Source organism: Ascaphus truei, chromosome 19 (genome assembly GCF_040206685.1).
Source record: "Ascaphus truei isolate aAscTru1 chromosome 19, aAscTru1.hap1, whole genome shotgun sequence".
Taxonomy (NCBI): domain Eukaryota; kingdom Metazoa; phylum Chordata; class Amphibia; order Anura; family Ascaphidae; genus Ascaphus; species Ascaphus truei.
The window spans coordinates 5265621-5284092 of record NC_134501.1 but is presented as its reverse complement, the minus strand read 5'-3'; the positions used below and the strand labels follow the sequence as shown (position 1 = coordinate 5284092).

The window sequence follows — 18472 nt, the reverse complement described above, 5'->3', positions numbered from 1 at the left end:
TTGAGCCACCTGTGCTGAATCAGGGATATCCTGAACTGTTGGGGGGGAGGAGCTTGAGGACTGGAGTTGAGAACCCCTGTTCTAGACTACCCCCATCTTCCTACAAACATGAAGATACTGAAAAATCCAGAACGCGTGTGTCAAACCTCTACAAAAGGAGAGAGGTGCGGAGCACAATGCTTGCAAACTCAGACCTTCTTCCAAAGACAGGAATGGACACAGTGACAATGCATAGAGCGAGGGCATAGCTCAGGGGTGGCCAACTCCAGTCCTCAAGGGCCACCAACAGGTCAGGTTTTTAGGATAGCCCTGCTTCAGCACAGATGGCTCAGTCACTGACTGAGTCCTGGATTGAGCCACCTGTGCTTAAGCAGGGCTATCCTGAAACCCTGACCTGTTGGTGGCCCTTGAGGACTGGAGTTGGCCACTCCTGGTATAGATGAAGGTGACAGTGCAATGCAGTTTGATTCCAGTACAATGTATTTTTATCTCCTTAATGATGTAGGCGTTTAATTATTGGTTTACAAAGCTTTTCTGGCCCTTTCATCAGTGAAGGAGTGGTAGGTAGCCTTACATTTAAGGGTGTGGACTGGTGTACTGCAGGAGGCGTCTGCTCACCTTGAACGCTCGATAACGTTGTTTCAGGAGGATCCACAGGTTCGATACTTGCAACGTCTGGCAGAATAACCTGAGAACCCTCTTCTTCCTCCTCGCTCTCCCCTTCTGACGAGGATGATTTTTCATCGGACGAATCGGCAAATATAGCTTTAAATAAATCTATTGGTGGTCTTTTTTCTTCTTCTTCTGACACGTGATCTGTGTGCTCGGGAACAACCTAGAACATAGAACAAGGTCTTTTTAATATCCTTACAATTACATTGCAGTCAATTGTCTTAAAAAATAATTAACAATTGAATTACACAAAACGAATCTCTATCCATGCAGCAGTGAAACAACAAAGGCTAAAGAGATATAGATATAGATATATTAGTGTGAACTGGAGATTAAAAGTGTGCTACATAAACTCAAAACTTTTACAATTGTATATTTTTTTAATCAATTTATATGCTGCCTCAGAAATTGCTCCGCAGACTGCGCTCTTGTAAATTTCATTGGATCATTTAATACAATGGCATATAAAAACATACAAAATAAAACCCCATGAATTATGCAATTTTAGCTTAGACGTACATTTTTAAAACTACCATAGGAATAAATCGAACTAAAACAGTCAACAAAAACGTATGTGTCCGTTTAAATCAAATACGACCTGACCAAAATATTAGTTTCACCTTTGTTGCAAGTGCTGCAGTTGCTTGGTTGCAATCCTTTTCTGCCGATTGTTGTGGCGTTTGCTTCTGATCGGTCTCAGTGCGGGCCTGGCTTAGAAACTCACTGATTGAATCCTTCTTGTCTTCCGCAGACACGTCCCATCTGGAGGGTTTCTTGGGCTCTAAAATGTTGGACGCGACTCATCAGAAGAGTAATTGAGCAACGTGTGTGTATATACACACACACACACACACACACACACACACACACACAAAGTCAGTACCAAGCACTAACAGGACAAAATAAACAGTGCCAAGGGATATTAAGTACTATTCATTTAGTCCGGCGAGTGCTTGTTACGGACGTCGATATTATTTTAATTATACAATGTGCCCCACGGGCTCTTTTGTTTAGTTTTTCGGGAGTGCCGCCACACTAAGATATACGTAAAGAACACCAACGGGTGCGCGCGCACACAAACATTATAAGTATATATATCTCTCTATCTACATACACACTATGTGAGAATTGTAACCTGTTGATGATAAATGATGTGCGTATTAGTGCCAGGTGAAGGAGAAACGTACTATTTCCGGTTGCATGTTGGGGCGCAGTTTCACCACTTGGTGAGGTCACGTTTGGCTTTGGCGTTTCAGGAACGGTTAAGAAATTGAATATTGAATACTTATCCCTTTTAACTTTTGGTAATCCAATAATAGTTGACCTAGGAAAAGGAAATAAATAAATATGAAGAGCTTTAGAAAGAGAGAAGTTGATTTTTTTTCATATAAATGTATTTTAATATTTCAATAAGTTATGGTGGGTTAAAAGTGACAAAAACCCTCCACCGTACAGTAAATAAACATACCACTTGTGAGCACATTCACAAGTCTCAGACAGGTCTGCAGCCCTGCCCTTCCCCATTACAGGCATACCCCGGTTTAAGGACACTCACTTTAAGTACACTCGCGAGTAAGGACATATCGCCCAATAGGCAAACGGCAGCTCGCGCATGCGCCTGTCAGCACGTCCTGAACAGCAATACCGGCTCCCTACCTGTGCCGAAGCTGTGCGCAAGTGGGGAGACTATAGAGCCTGTTGCAAATGCGTTATTTACATCAGTTATGCACGTATATGACGATTGCAGTACAGTACATGCATCGATAAGTGGGGGAAAAAGGGAGTGCTTCACTTTAAGTACATTTTTGCTTTACATACATGCTCTGGACCCATTGCGTACGTTAATGCGGGGTATGCCTGTACCTCCGAGCATACAGTGCTTACATCGCAGCCAGGGATACTGGGAAATGACATGCAAATGAGCATCGTCACCTTTTGCTTCATGTCCATTTTAACATGGGACCCCTATAAGCTGCAGTGGAAGCACTGTATGCTAAGAGATAATGGGGAAGGGCAGGGTTGCAGACCTGTCTGAGACGTGTGACTGTGCTCACAAGTGGTCATTTTATTTCCTACATTAATATTGAATCACTGAAGATGCTTAACTACTGAAAATAAGATAGTATCAATTAATACGGCACACAGCATTAAGTCGTTAATATGATTTCAATTAAAATAGAATGCTGAAGTAAACATAGCAAAGTAATGTCTGATGTTACAACATAATGTATGTATTCAAAAGTGTATACCATTTTAATTTAAACTATATAATTACGTTAGAAATATATTCCCACAAATTCAGCTGAAATGCCAAGTTTGTGGGAGCCGTGACTACTATAATGTATACCATTTTAGCGATATTTACGGATAAGGTGTTCGCTTGTTCTGGCATATGAAGTTAGAGACCTCGATTACTGGCAAAATGAGATCCTTCGACAAATCGCTATTGCTCTGTGCTTCAGATATAAAAACAGTTTGTTAGAAGTGAATAAAACACGGGAGCCGTTTTTGGACTTGGCTAAAAGTTTAGGGGAATTGGAGTCTTCATTAAGTTGCATTCTCTTAACCCTTTGACTCAAGCACATTTCAATGCAATGCACCGTAGGCCTCTCATACAGAGAAGCCTAATAACAAAGGATTACATACACTTCTCTCCCCTAATGAAACATTCATGGAGAATGTGCAGCTCAGTGAGTCAAGACTCTGTAAACAATGACACTCAGTTTGAATCAGGGGAACCTGGTTCAATACCGATGTCAGCTCTTTGTGACCTTGGGCAAGTCCCTTTATTCCCTGTGCATAAGAATCAGAGTGTAAGCTCACCTGGGCAGGGACTGTGTCTGTAATAATTCCTATGTGCTGTGTACCACGCACTATACTGTAATTGTGAAGCACTTTGAGTCCCATTGGGAGACCAGCGCTATATGAAATAAAGTTATTATTATAGGAACAAGCATGCATACGACTGCCTAAAATAGTAAACCACATATTAATGAACAGCTTACCCCGGATAAGGATCAGGAATATTAAACCTTTTACACAGCAGCTTATCAGGGTGCCATTCAAATGTATCTCTCGTAAGTTTTCCAAACATTTTCATCTTCACAGCTGCTGCTTTGTCATTCACATCATTCTGTTGGAAAGCAACATTTACCGTGAGACATTAGGTATTTAAAAACCGCTACTGTAAAGGGGGGGAAGTAAAATGCCTTGAAGTTGGCACATATTGTGTGCGTAGCTGCACAAAAATGTAGACCAATGCCAAATCCAACGAAACCACCATGTAGGCAAGTCTCAAATTCCTTTACCACCAGTGTAGCATGGTTGTCTGGCAGCAAAGTTACTAAGCAGACAGGTTTCTATAAATAAAGGTTATCTAAATCTTGCCTGTCTTGGTAGTAAGGAACACCACCCCTAGTGCAGCGTTCAGAGCATCCATGATCAACAAAGTTCTACCGTGTACATAGCGAACCAGTCCCACCTTCGCATGTTTTGCAGAGACACGTTTTTATGAAGCTCTAATGCGAAATAGAAAAACTTCAATTATCGCAGATAAAAACGGGGATATACCTCTTGATCTCTCGGAACTTCTACTTTGTCAGAATCATCTTCATGTTTGGCACGAGCAAATCTGGAAGCCAGTGTGGAGTTGGATGGTTTGTACAGCATTGCGGATCGCATGAACTCGTCACGTTCTCTTCCACGCTCCCACTCTGTCATCTTGTGATCCAGGCAGCTTTCCAGTACATCTGGAAGGACACAAACCAGATTTAGAATGCTTGGACCTCATCGTTTTACAAAATACCCAATAGTAAAGGAATTATACTAAGAGAACAGAGTTCAGATATCAGCATCGGAGCTCTTGGTGACTTCTGGCTAGTAACTTGATTTCCTAGTGTACCAAACACGCCCAATCCAATTTTAAACGCGTCCGTGTTAATTACACTACGTATAATACTGTGAACAAAGACTATGCTCCCGAATTATTTACTGTTCATTATTTTTATGGTCAACTAGGTTCAGTTTGTGTGTAACCACAAAACGCATTCATGATAAAACGCTAAAACACACCCAAATCTGCACAGTAATGAAGATCAGAAAGGTCATATTGGGATTTGTGAGTCTATCACCAAGATATGACATGGGCACTTCATGGGTTAATCTTGTGGTCACCTCTTAAAGCAGCAATTCTGCTTTGAGTATTTTTTATTTTATGGATTTTTGTTTCTTTTCTGGATTTGGAACCAGGGTGTCGCTGCTGAGCAGAAACATGCTATTTTCAGCTCCGGGGCACGCAGCGTCCCAAAATATTTACTGCCGGAGGTACTGGGTATAAAGTTCCCTCCTGGAGAGACAATGCGGGCCACTAAATGTTGCGGGATCTGCAAGCAAACGTCATCGGTTTGCGGCTTCCTATTGGATGGTAACAGAAGCCGTGTTCTGCGCGGGCAAGTATTTGGGGAATTGGGGGTCTCCGGAGCTTCAAGTGTCATTGCCGTGGCAACGTGACGTCATGACGCCTGAAGCAAGGTAAGCAGGGGGGGCGCGAGGAGAGGGAGACAGATGGCAGGGGGACGCAGGGGAAAAAAAGATTGTGCTCCCCTGGCAAAGTGTAGACTGGGCGTGGCCAACTCCAGTTCTCAAGGTCAGTCGAAGACTGAGCCTCTGACCCCTCTACGCTGAAGCAGGGATATCCAGAAAACCTAACCGGTTGGCGGCCCTTGAGGACAGGAGATGGCCGTGCTGTAGATAGACCAGCTTGCTCAGCCTCGTACCTTTCTGCCCTTTGTGAAGGTGCCGCACGTAGTTCTCGTATCTCTGCTGTTTTTCTGGATTGGTCTCGAACGGCCGGAATTCCCCGGTTGGCGCTGGGACCAGTTCCCCCCCGTGCACCTCTGCTTTGAATGTCGTTTGCGTTTCCTCTGCAGATGTGGGCTGGAAGCGGCTCTTCAAGGCTTCCTGGGCCAGGTTCGTTGCTTTGACCTTCTGCTGCTCAGCTGCCCGTTTCAAATCTTTTATCCTCTCCTGATCTTTATCAGAAAGAAGCTCCATCAAAGAGGCAGGACCTGCTCCGGACATTTACAACAGGAGACACATACAAATCACTATGCAAAGGTCCGACATCCCTCCTCTTAGAGAGGATATAAAAACAGGTTTATTTCTGCGACTCGTTTCATATTATAATGATCCATTCCCTACAGTAATTTCTGTTTAAAAAGAGGCAATCCACGCTGGCGACTTGTTTTTTTACATAGGATTGAAGCAGCGGGTCTCTGGAGCTGAACCCCATTAATTTCAACCCTGGGGACCCCTGGTTCCAGAGATCGTTACCGCTGCAGGGGGGCGCCAATAGCCGTTCCGCTAGCAGGGCTCATGTAATGGCGGAGTTTCAAAGCTCCCACGCCCTGTGGGCCAATAGGAAGCCATGATGTCATCAGGAGGTTCTTCCTATTGGCCCATGTGACCGTGGGCTTTAAACTGTGCCTATATACCGGCACCTCCTTAGGAAGTATCGGGAAGCAGGGGGTCCCCAGCCATGAAATTAATGGGGTTCCGCTCCGGAGACCCCCCCCTGCTTCAACCCCATGTTAAAACAGTAACCTCTTTCACAAAAATCATGAAATGCTCCTTTAAACCAGAAAGAAAAACAAGGTGTAGGTATTCGGAATTATTTTTAATATTCTTATGCATCAATATATAAAAATGTGTGGATGCCAAGAACTGTCCTTCATTTCTAGCGATGGGAGACACGGACAGACAGGTGAAACATATGCAAGTAGTTTTGTTGGTAAAAGGTTAGAGAGGATCAGTTGAAAATGCTTTCAAAATAAATTAACAAAAAAAAATGACTTTTCACTCCCCTTCAAAACTGTAGAATCAAATCAAAGAAAAAGAAGTTATCAGTACTTCATTTATTTCGATTCTTTTCTAACCCGCGATTCACCCAGAATCTCCGTACTAGAGCGTGTGTAGGAACTATGGGGGACCCATCCCAGCAACCGGGACCTTAATGGTAAAATTTTTTAACCCATTCAATACAGCGGCCCATCAACTCTTCCAACTACAATGCACTGCCAGCCTCCCCAGATGTTGAAACCATTCAGCGCTGGGAGATCTTGAAAGTGATGTATTGTATCAACAGTGCTGAGAAGTTTAAAAAGTCTCAGGTCACTTACCGGGAAGAGCCGTTTCTCCGAGCATTTCCCTTCTCTGGGAAGAACTAAGATGGTGTCTGCTTTGCGGCGGCGGCTGCTCAATAACGGGTTTTGGTGAAGGTTTTGGAGCCGAGTCCAGCAGTGCTTGGAGCGCTGGGGAAATGTGACTGCCTGTAGTCAGCACAGGTTTGAAGTAGTGCACGGGCCGATAATCCCTCGGAAGCTCAGGTGGTGAATAAATCTATAGGAGTAGCACGCAATGTTATAAACGTGGCCACCTGTTATAAAGAACAAGCCGCGCCATATAATGCTTCAGCTCGGACACTGTTTTCATTTCTAAAATAGGACCAAAAAGCGCGATCTACAGGTGGCCTGCGTATTAGTTTTGACTTACAAATGGCAAGGAGAAGCTCAAACCCTACATCTGGAGAATCATTTTAGAGGCTACGGCAGGATTCTCAACTCCAGTCCTCAAGTTCCCCCAACAGGTCAGGTCTTAAGGCTATCCCTGCTTCAGCACAGGTAGCTCAATCAAAGAGCTTGCTTCAGCACAGCTGGCTCAATCAGTGTCTCAGACAAAGAGCCTGCTTCAGCACAGGCGGCTCAGTCAGAGAGACTGAGCCACCGGTGCTAAAGCAGAGATATCCTGAAAACATGACCTGTTAGGGGGGTCTTGAGCACTGGAGTTGAGAACCCCTGGACTAAACTTAAATAGGGAATTGCGTCCGGAAATCGGACCAAATAGAATAAGCCCCATAGCCCTAAATAACCAGGGACCAATATAAGTAGGTATCAGTAGACTCACAGATCAACATAAATTGATACTAAGGCACCTATATACTAGGCAGTCTTCTGCTAGAAGACACTTTCATGCACTGGGGGATATCTTACAAACCTTTGACTTAAACGGGCTTCACCAAGTCCAGCACCGGAGGGTGTCACAAGACAGAACACTGCTTGGTAAATAAGGCCCTAAATCCTTGCTCTAAAAGTTGTCAAGAAGAAGGTGGTCTGGGACTTGTGCCTCTGACTACTTACAGACCTCCATATAAAGCCACTGCAATACATTTAAAGATGAGTTTGCCTTTACCTTTTTAGACGGAGACGATTTTGCCGCTATGCAGAAGCCTTCCAATATTTTACCAATAGTTTGAAGTTCTTTTGCAAGCCCTGGGGGAAAAAAATATCCCCATCAGTGTCATGAACATTAAGAATTATATTCCAAGGCCGTCCATTTGGCTTCATCTGACTTGTATGGTACGAGTATTGCTAATTGACAAGTAGCTTCATTCATTGCTGTGTATTGTGTAATATATTTTGTTGACGGTAGAGTAAAGCCATGTATAAAATGCACAGACACGTCTGCGAGTGCATTGCATACATGGTTTTACTCTACTGTTGTTATCATGGAGTACAGTTTTGGGCACCACTACTTAGAAAAGACATTATGGAACTGGAGAGAGTGCAGAGAAGAGCCACCAAATTAATAAAGGGGATGGATAATATGAGGAGAGGCTAGCTAAATTAGATTTGTTTACGTTAGAAAAGAGGCGTCTAAGAGGGGATATGATAACTATATACAAATATCCGGGGTCAGTACAAGGAGCTTTCAAAAGGACTATTCATCCCAAAGGCAACAAAAGGAAAGGGTTCTTTACAATAAGGGCAGTTACAGTGTGGGATTCATTACCAATGGAGACTGTGATGGCAGATACAACGGATATCTTAAATAAAAAAAACGGTTGGACATCTTTTTAGAAAGGGATGGTATACAGGGATATAGCAAATAAGTAAACATGTGAAGGATGTTGATGCAGGGATTATTTGATTGGCGTTATTTGGAGTCAGGAAGGAATTTATTTTTCCCCTTATGAGATATCAGATGATGTATCACTGGGGTTTTTAGTTTGCCTTCCTCTGGATCAATATACTGTAAGTACGGATAAAGGATAAAGTATCTGTTGTCTAAATTTAGCATAGGTTGTACTGGATGGACGTATGTCTTTTTTTTCAACGTCATCTACTATGTAACATCGAGTACACTATGAGGTGTATTCCATCTTCTGCGCTTCTGTCTTCATACAACTCAACCACGCGGAGGCTCAGTCGTCCCCTCCAAAAAGGAGAAGCAGCAGACCTACCTACATAGACGGATTTTAAGGACACGCCACGGCTATCATTTGTTCCCATCACGCTTTCCCAGTCATACACTTTGTAGTCTGTTTCATTCCCTACATCAGCAGTGTTTGAGTTTAACGGAGTCCTACAACTACTAGAGTTAGAAATGGACTATTAAAAGTTTACATTTTTTAGCTAAAACCTTCAAATGTCACCTTTGTTTTTTTTTTAGGGAGTGTTTTTAGATACTGCATGTGGAAGAAGTAAATAAACACTAATACATTGCAAACAAACGTTTTCAGATGGTAGTACTGATGTATGCTGCCCACAGCTACGCAAATAAACAAAACAATGACACACCTCTGTTGATATAATTACTTGGCACACAGCAGAAAATAAAGATGAATGCGTTTTGAGATAGGAGAAGGGAGAGAAAGAACAGAGCGATTGATTAGTGTCCAGGTATAATCTGGGGAACTATACCACCGCCCCACCCAGCTTCAACATCAGGTCTGTAATGCTCAATGAACCCAATACACATTACGGCAGGGGTGGGCCCACGTTTAATGGTTGTCAAATGCAGCTGCTCTTTCAAAATGTGACACCAGGGTATGTCTCTGTACATCCTTCTGGTGAGCGGCTGAAGTAGAGGTCGATATCCTCCTTTGACCCCGTCAGCATTGAAGGCGTTTGTTACTGGATCGGAACGATTGTGACACAAAGTTGCCGATATAAAAAAGGGGGGCGTCAGAAACTTGATATTCCAAAGTTCTCACCTTTTTTACTCTTGTATTCCTTTGGTGCCGTCCATCCAAAGAGCCCATCTCCACTCTCTTCCTCTCTCACCACCGTATCGTATTTGGACAGCGACTCGGTGCCATAAATATCGTCGTCTTCGTCTTCCAAAGCTCCAACACCAAATGCCTGAGTTCAAAGTTTAAAGCAGAATATTAACCTACTGCTAGGTACACAAATCCCAGAATCCATTGCTGCAGCAGAAGCACTGTATGCTGGGAGATAACGGCGAAAGGCAGGGTTGCCGACCTGTCTGAGACACGTGAATGGGCTGACAAGTGGGATTTGTATATGTGGTATAAAAAACAAAATTGAGAGCGTCAAGGTTCGCCATCTTGTTGCCTCTGTATATAAGTGAACCCTAATTTTGGTTTAATATTGACACAGCAATGCAGATGTACCAGGAGAGACCGTCTCCGGGATAAGCTGCGGTTATGTGGCTGCGCCTGTGCCAGAGGATTAACACTGAGAGGGGGTCCTGTTTGGAAGCATGACACTTTCTTCGGAGTCGCGTCGTTTTTGCTTTTTCCGCCGCGGCTCCGAAGACAGCAAGTCCTGCTACATCTGTAAGTAGTAAGCATGAGATTTGTAACAAATGCAACATATTAAAACGGCATTTAATTCAAAATACTGGGGGGTTTTCTTGGGGTTTTTTTTATAAATCAGATAATACTTACTGCATTTTGTTTCACTCTTTAAGCCCTTTGTAATGTATTAAGTGCTTCCTTGGGTTGCTATAGCAACCATTCAGGGAATCATTGCGCGGCCGGGGAAGCAGGATCTTCGCCGATTGATCACGGGAGAACGGATCGATCGGCAGCTTAGATAATTACATTGCCTTAAAGGCAAGGAACTGCTGCATTTATTAAAAGAAAAAAAAAAAGAAAAAAACAGGCTAGAAAAAAGCCCATTTAAGATGGTGATATGAAGTCCCTAAGCTTTCGTTTGCTGTTACCATAGATTAGTGTATTTTGGCAAAGTCTCGTAGCAGGGACATGGCATACTGAAGTCTATTATGGGCAGGTGTTTTAGCCACTGCCATAGGTGTGTGTGCGCGGATTTCCTTAGTTTTCTACAATATGCAGCAGCTTTAAATTGCATTTTTAATCTTTTACTACTTAAAGCAGCAACCCCACTCCTACAGCCCCTCCCCCCCACACTTATTTTTTTTTTTAACCCATTTATTCTACAAGATGGGAACTGAATCACGCTATTTTCAGTTTAGGGAACACCCCCAGTTCCCGAGATACTTACTGGTGAAGTTACTAGCTCCAAATCTCCCTCCAGGGGTAACAAAATGGCTGCTAGATCTCGGACCAATAGAAAGCTGCAAAATCCTCGGTTGCCGGCTTCCTATTGGACGGCCATTTAAATCCCTTTTAAAAACCAGGAAGTAATACCAGTACCTTCACTGATCAGCATCTCTTTAACTGAAGGGGTCTCCAGAGCTCAATATAGCACTGCCCCACTCTGGAAGACCCTTCAGTTCAATCCTGTAAAAAAGTGTATTAGTTAGGGGGGGTTATACGTTAAATTACAGAATTCACAGTACATTATATAATTATTTTACTTTCTCACAGGTTTCTCATTCTTTTTAGATTTCTGCATCAATCAAGTATTAACTCGTGTTCCTGTTACTAGAGAATGACACTTGCCAACACAAGCACAACAATGCTTTAAATCGATGATTTACCTGGCCAGATATACCGACTTTTCGTCCTTTGCCGTGTCGTACAGTGCCAAGTAGATTGCTGGTCTTGTCCGAGCCGTCGCCAAATAAGCTAATGTGCGTATCCTGAGACCCAAACAATGCCTTGTTCGGATCGAGGCCTCTGTAGCCCAAACCATGAACATTGTCTTTTATAGTGAAGTCGATTGGTATCACATCTTTGGGCGCAAAGGTTACATTCTCCGGCAGGTACTCGTCCTCTTCATCCTGTCACGAAAGGCAAATATAAAAACCAGGAACATCCCTACCTCCAAAAACTTTGCAAGGAGATGCTGAAGCAACAGCCTTTGAAACATTGGGACGTACCTCTGATCCTTCAGAGCCTGCTGGGGGTAATGCGCAACCATACAGCTTCACACTACTTTCTGGAGGGGATCAAACAAATAAACATCTCATTCCATACAATAATGACATTATTTTTTTGTAATATTGTAAGAAACACACAGGATAGCAGAAACAAGTGGTTACCTTGCGTCTATACTGCATTATTGCAGGACATGTACTTTTACAATGAGATGTGCTGGAGTGAAGAAGCTCTCTACTGGCTTTACACTACATGGATGGCAGGGGGGGGGGAGGAATAATCTACGTTGTAACTTGGGGAAATCCCCCTTCAGTGGCTCTTTTGGTGGAATTTTATCCAGGGCTGCCATATTTCCTGACACTTGACTAGAGAGTCATGAATTGAGTGTTCCCACTTCTCCGTGATCATTACTTCCCAAAACCCTCTCTCACCATTTTCCAACTGGAGGCATCAGAGCCTGTCTCCAGAATGCAGCTATTGTGCCTCCCGCAGCGTTATCAAGTATATAATACATGATTTCTTTAGGGGGTAGTCAGGCATACTATCAGTAACTAGTAGAAGAAGCCACAAGCCCATTAGAACTTAAACGCCTGTGATTAGGGCTTCCCGTTAAGACTATTACTGGGCACACCCATCATATGACTTTAATGGAACCTGTTACCACAGCCTCTTCAGCATTGATCCGATTTTATGCTCGTTAGGCGGGCTGCTGTATAATACCCTTTAAATAATATTTTATACAAATGTTTAATTATTCTGTTCTCTACTGAAGATGAGCCTGTTATATTACATATCTTTGTCTATTCTACTTGAGAAATCTCCTCCCCTAATTCCCTTTGCCAGGAAATCGCGTACTTTTGTTTTCATATAGATTTTTAGCTCATAGAGATGTTTTATATATACACGAGATATTATGCCCTGTCCCGCGCAAGTAGCAAAATATAGCGTCAAACTGGGTCTATTGTCTCAACACTAGGGGCTTCTTTTGCGAGTGCAAGAAGGGTTTTCCACATTTCCAATTCAGGCCACCTACATTAATCTAAAAAATGTCCATAAGGTTTCAGATCAATGAACAGTAGGCCATGGAATCTTAATCCCTGCTCGCGTCTATTTCAGGAAGGCCTTGCGTATCAGCCATGCGTAGAAAGGTGGATTTTGACAAGTTGGGGATAATTGAGATGAGACGGAGGTAACGCGAACTACTCTGTCCCATGCAAAAAGTGGATCCCCTCCCAATCGGTGGATAAGTCGTATATATCAGCTTGTCTCTGTGTGCTTGTCATTTCAACAGGAGCAGGTTAGAAGTGCTATTAAAAGGACTGCTATTAACAGGACTGCTATTAACAGAACTGCTCCCAGATGAACCATTACACCAAACTAGCAGTGCAAGAATCCCGGTATAGCTACAAGCAGGAGCGGTTCCAGCCACCGCTGCAGTTAATAAGAACAAGCCACACACCTATTCTAACTCAGTATAGACTTGGTAATCATTTCATTATAACAGGCCCTTTTTTAATGGATGACGTCTATTTAAGACTCTTAAGAGGAAGTTATGAACTACCTCCATTGCATTTGCTAGGAAATTCTAATCGCCTTAGTCATCCAACAAATCCCACCCAGTGTGTCTCATTTCTTGGTTATGGTGTCAAATTCCATATCCACATACCAGGCTTCTGTTGACGTGCTTTCCTTTTTGTCCGAGGCCCCAATCCTTGTCCTTCTTTCCAGCCCATTTGTCGCAACAACTGCACGCCGATAGTTATTCTAACAAAAATAAGAGAAGGATCAGAGCAGGACGAAGCCGACGTGAAATGTTTTTATGGTACCAACCCAACATGAAACATAATAAGGGGTCCTAAACTACAGTCCTCAAGACCCCCATTATCCCTGCTCCAGCACAGGTGGCCCAATCAGTGGCTCAGTCGAAGACAGGTATACAAAGACTGGGCCACCTGTGCTGAAGCAGGGATATCCTGAAAACCTAACCTGTTGGAGGGGGGGGGGGGGTCTTGAGGACTGGAGTTTAGGACCCCTGTAAATAAGAGTGTTGGGCATGAGCGTTGAACAAAGCGTATGCCCAAAAACGACAAAATATTCTTTCCACCCATGAAAATTTGATATGGTGGTCATGGGTAACAGGAGAAGAACTTGCCCGTACAACGAAAACAGCGGTTAACACTGCGCATATTCTTTTCTTTATAACGCAGACAATTGATACGTCATTCTCATCAACTACAAAAAACATTCTGTTTGACTGTGGTATTAGAAATAGAGAAAAAACAAAACTAAACCATAAGGAATGTTTATCCAATCAAAATAACGTTTAATCGATCAATGAGGGTTCTTATTGAGCAGGATTTCAGGGGGAGAGTCGTGCTCACACAAGTAGAAGTAACGCCTGGTTGGATGACTACCTCTTTCAATGGTAAGACTGCTTACAGATCTCGTCTAAATGTAGTAAAGTTACAATGAATAACAGAACAAACCAATGTCTTTCCCAAAAACGTACTTTGCCGGTGCAATTAAATCTTCCAAGATGGTAGCGCCAGGAATGGGCGCAGTCACAGACGCCAGCTGCCTCGCCTTTTCCTTAATTCTATCTTTGGCTTTTGACGCAAAATCATCGGTGGTCATAATTTCATTTGGCGCTATTCCAAATTCACCGAGATCCTAAACATAATCAAAAACATGTCAGTAATTATAAATATTTAGACCGTCAGAGATCACAAAAAAGTATACATAGAAATGAATTAGTATTGCAGCGCAGTCACAGTGCTACACGGCGAAATTCAAATCCGTGTTAATATTTTGTGTTCATTGTGAACACCGATCAACCCAGATTTTTCTAATAAAATTAAAACACAGAAAAACAGAAGAAAAAATAAATAAACACCGATGTTCTGAAAAAATAAAATCCATAAATGTAATATAGGGAACACAATACTTTGCACTGTGACAAGATGTTTGCATGCAATCTCAACGTTTGGTACAGCACTTCGGGGTCAATGCAATAGCAGTTGTTATTTGAGTTGGAGAATTCAAAAGCTTCTAGTTTGAAATGTTTCCTCAAATGCTTTTTTTTGGTTTAAAGCATTAAGGGTACCAGATTCTTTTGTTGTTTAACAAACGTTTACAAACTGTCTGCAAGGGAAATAATAATCTACATTTTAAGATGCAAGAGCGTAAACAGAAACCATGTATTAAAAAGTCTAGTGGATATAGGGTAATTTACCTCTTCATCCATAAAATCCTCTGGCCTCCTAACTTGCTTTTCGGATCTTCCTTGACGTGATGAAATAAAAGTAGATGGTGCCCAACCTAAACAATGAAAAAATTGCAAGGAAAATTTTGATTTAAAGTGTAAAACCAAGGCTATTTTATTTAGCAGATGCAATGCATAAATAAACCAAATATTCAATAAGTTGACTTTTCAATCACTACATTGAATTGATCAAAACACATGAATCCCGTTCTTCTCAGAGAAATTACAACTTTACATAAAATATCGTCTGTCACATCTAGGAGGGGGACTTACCTTCTTTAGAGCCAACAGTGTTATAGTATCCAGCAGAGAAACCCCCCGTAAAGGCACCATGGAACCGTTGGTACCGTCCTTTTTCATCTTTGACCGTCTGATCTTGAAGCGGAATCGGCCTCTTGGGTCGATCACCTGAAACAAAAAAGTGATACATTAGAATGAGGCTGTTGTCTGTAAACACACAATAAATCATCATCTCCCCCATTTCTCTGCAAATTGTTCTTAAAGGAACTACAGAATGCATGAATGATTTATTATGGGGTATATTTACCAAGTAGTCTTCTGTAAATGAGGAAAAAACGGTGAATTGCCTGAAAAAGGTGGAGCGCTACTTACAATTGAGTTGAAAGGTCCAGAGCGGTCCTCAAATATTGCATTCTTTGCATTTCAAATAGATTAATGTGGAATCGGCAAACTCAATTGTATGTAGAGCTATACTTTTTTTTCTGGGGATTCACCTTTTTTCCTTGTTTGCTGTATTGTATAGTGTTGGCCACACAAGCAGGCGATAATTTATTTAACCCACCTTCCCCTTTTTTTTTAAAATGTTATTTATATACCAAGTATTCTTCCATCATAAGTCCTCTTCCAGCTCTGTAAGACACCTTCTTAAAGGTGTCTTCTAGTGAAGAAGTGGCTCTCTAGTCATGGGCTGCGTAAACTTTTCAGTCTGCACCCCTTGCCTATTCCTAACCCCCTCCCCCCCCTTCTTACCTTGTCTTCGGCGTCAAATGACGCTGTGGGGTCAAATGACCATGCAGCGTAATTTGATGCTGCATTGCCGAAGACTTGGCAAGGGAAGTTGCCGTAGCCTGTAGCGATCCCCCAGCATTTCATTTAAATGCCTTGGGGAAGAGCACAGGGCCTCTGCAAATGTCGCACACCGCCTCGAAAATCTTGCACCCCCGCCCCCCATTTTGCACGCCCCTGCTCTAGTGGTCTTCACAAAAAGGAAAAGTTTCTTGTACAGAGATAGACGTTGCGGTCCGCTTGCAAACCTTTATCAAGATAATGTGAAATAAACAGTGTGCGATAGAGATATATATATATCTAGCACTCCCTTGATAAAGGTCCTGTTTTTAGGACCGAAACGTTGGTGTTTTGTGCCTGCTTTACTAATACAATTCTTTTTGCTAATAAGTGTGCTGTCTCTTCCTTGCTGTGCCTACTTTGGATTCCCTGGATTCTCTGGTCTGCCTGGTAAGGAGCCTTTGATTAAATTCATTCATATGGGACTAAGCACCTGTCTTCATCTGTATTTGTGTGCCATCTGCTCTGTATATATATATATATATATATATATATATATATATATATATATATATATATATATATATATATATATATATATATATATATATATATAAAAATATAAACAAACATCACAGCTTGCACTCAATGTACTGGTTCATATAGACAGGTGCTAATCTCAAATAATAGAAAAACAACATTACCATTCTCTCGTCCGGTAAAGAAAGACTGCACTCGGTTCAGTAATAATGAAAATCTGTATTGGCATCTGAATAGAAATGATAAATCACCAAATCCGACGTTTCGGTCCTGGAATAGGACCCCCCTTGAGAAAGGTCCTATTCCAGGACCGAAACGTCGGATTGGGTGATTTATCATTTCTATTCAGATGCCCAATACAGATTTTCATTATTACTGAACCGAGTGCAGTCTTTCTTTACCGGACGAGAGAATGGTAATATATATATATATATATATATATACACACATACACATACACACATACACACATACACACATACACACATACACACACTTAGAGCACCAATATAAAAGGCACCAAACAACCATGACGCTACTGCTGCAAAACACAAGCAACATAGCCATAAAGTGACGGTGTCGTAAAGATATACAAATCCCACCAAGAACAATAAAAACAATACATTGGAGTTACTAAACATAAAGTTCATAACAATAGTTATAAAAATTGAATGTATATAACATAACACGTTCGATGAAAGCACAAAGTGGAGTATATCCGCATATGTCATATGCACGGCTATGTGTGCTGTGCTATGAATGTGATATTTTCTACTATACCCTAATTTGTGAGGTTCCAATATGTTTTGTTACTGAATTAGACCTTTAAGGGGGATTATACACAGATATTACTTCTCTATTCAAGATTCATCCTGGTTATTGTTGAGGAGGAGATGAGCTGCTGTCCATAATCTATGTAATATATATATATATATATATATATATATATATATATATATTTATGATACGTGATTTAAGGCAGTCTCCTCTCTTCCACCGATGCCTCACAGTTTGACTGCACAGCTCTGACTTAGGTCAACATACTGGTAATACCAACCACAGCAATTGTATTTTATTGCCTCTGATGCTATATTGGCTATGATATTGTGTCATTTATATGATGGATTATAAGCCACGGTGTGACAATCTATTGCCCCCCCCCCCCCCTATGACCCTCAAGGAACCACACAGACACACACACAGTCAAGGAGCCCCCCAACCCTCCGGAGCCCCAGAGATCCCCCACGCCCCAAGGAGCCCCCCAACCCTCCGGAGCCCCAGAGATCCCCCACGCCCCAAGGAGCCCACCAACCCTCCGGAGCCGCAGAGATCCCCCACGGCCCAAGGAGCCCCAGAGATCCCCCACGCCCTAATGAGCCCCCCAACCCTCCGGAGCCCCAGAGATCCCCCATGCCCCTAGGAGCCCCAGAGATCCCCCACGCCCCAAGGAACCCCTCAACCCTCCTGAGCCCCAGAGATCCCCCATGCCTCTCGGAGCACCCCACCCACGTCAACGAAGCCAAGACTCCAACACCCCAGAGACCCTCACACCCCAGAGACCCCCAATAAAAATACACTGATGTCTCTAAGTTGTGGCAGTCCGTGACAGGCCCTGTCACCCCTGAAGTCCCCCACCCTCCCAAAGTTAAATATAAAGTAAGCCCGCACTTTGCACGGCCGGTGAGAACCGCCTAGCTGTTACACGCGCCGGATTTACCTTCCTCAAAGAGCTCCAAACCTTTCCCATAGGTGACAAAGTCCTCTTCCCCATCGCTGCCCTGCGCGGCCATCTTGCTTTCTGGCTTACGGGCCCCACCATGGGGTCAAAACAACGCAGTCACCGGGTTCCATTTCTCGCTTCGCTTTCCTCC

General features: G+C 42.7%; 1 protein-coding gene across 2 annotated transcripts in view; it reads right to left on the bottom strand.

Moving 5' to 3' along the window:
* Positions 1-18464, bottom strand: part of GPATCH1 (G-patch domain containing 1) — a 22640-nt gene extending 4176 nt beyond the window's left edge. For both annotated transcript variants that reach the window (XM_075576363.1, XM_075576364.1), the window contains exons 1-16: positions 18319-18464; positions 15309-15443; positions 15006-15091; positions 14283-14443; positions 13440-13537; positions 11776-11834; positions 11434-11676; positions 9722-9869; positions 7918-7997; positions 6849-7068; positions 5448-5738; positions 4243-4421; positions 3678-3805; positions 1860-1996; positions 1293-1453; positions 619-835 (exon numbers count right to left, since the gene is read on the bottom strand). In XM_075576363.1, coding sequence (XP_075432478.1) covers positions 619-835; positions 1293-1453; positions 1860-1996; positions 3678-3805; positions 4243-4421; positions 5448-5738; positions 6849-7068; positions 7918-7997; positions 9722-9869; positions 11434-11676; positions 11776-11834; positions 13440-13537; positions 14283-14443; positions 15006-15091; positions 15309-15443; positions 18319-18391 — 2416 coding nt within the window. In that variant the 5' untranslated portion in view covers positions 18392-18464. The remainder of the gene's footprint in view (positions 1-618; positions 836-1292; positions 1454-1859; positions 1997-3677; positions 3806-4242; positions 4422-5447; positions 5739-6848; positions 7069-7917; positions 7998-9721; positions 9870-11433; positions 11677-11775; positions 11835-13439; positions 13538-14282; positions 14444-15005; positions 15092-15308; positions 15444-18318) is intronic.
* Between the last annotated feature and the right edge of the window lie 8 nt (positions 18465-18472).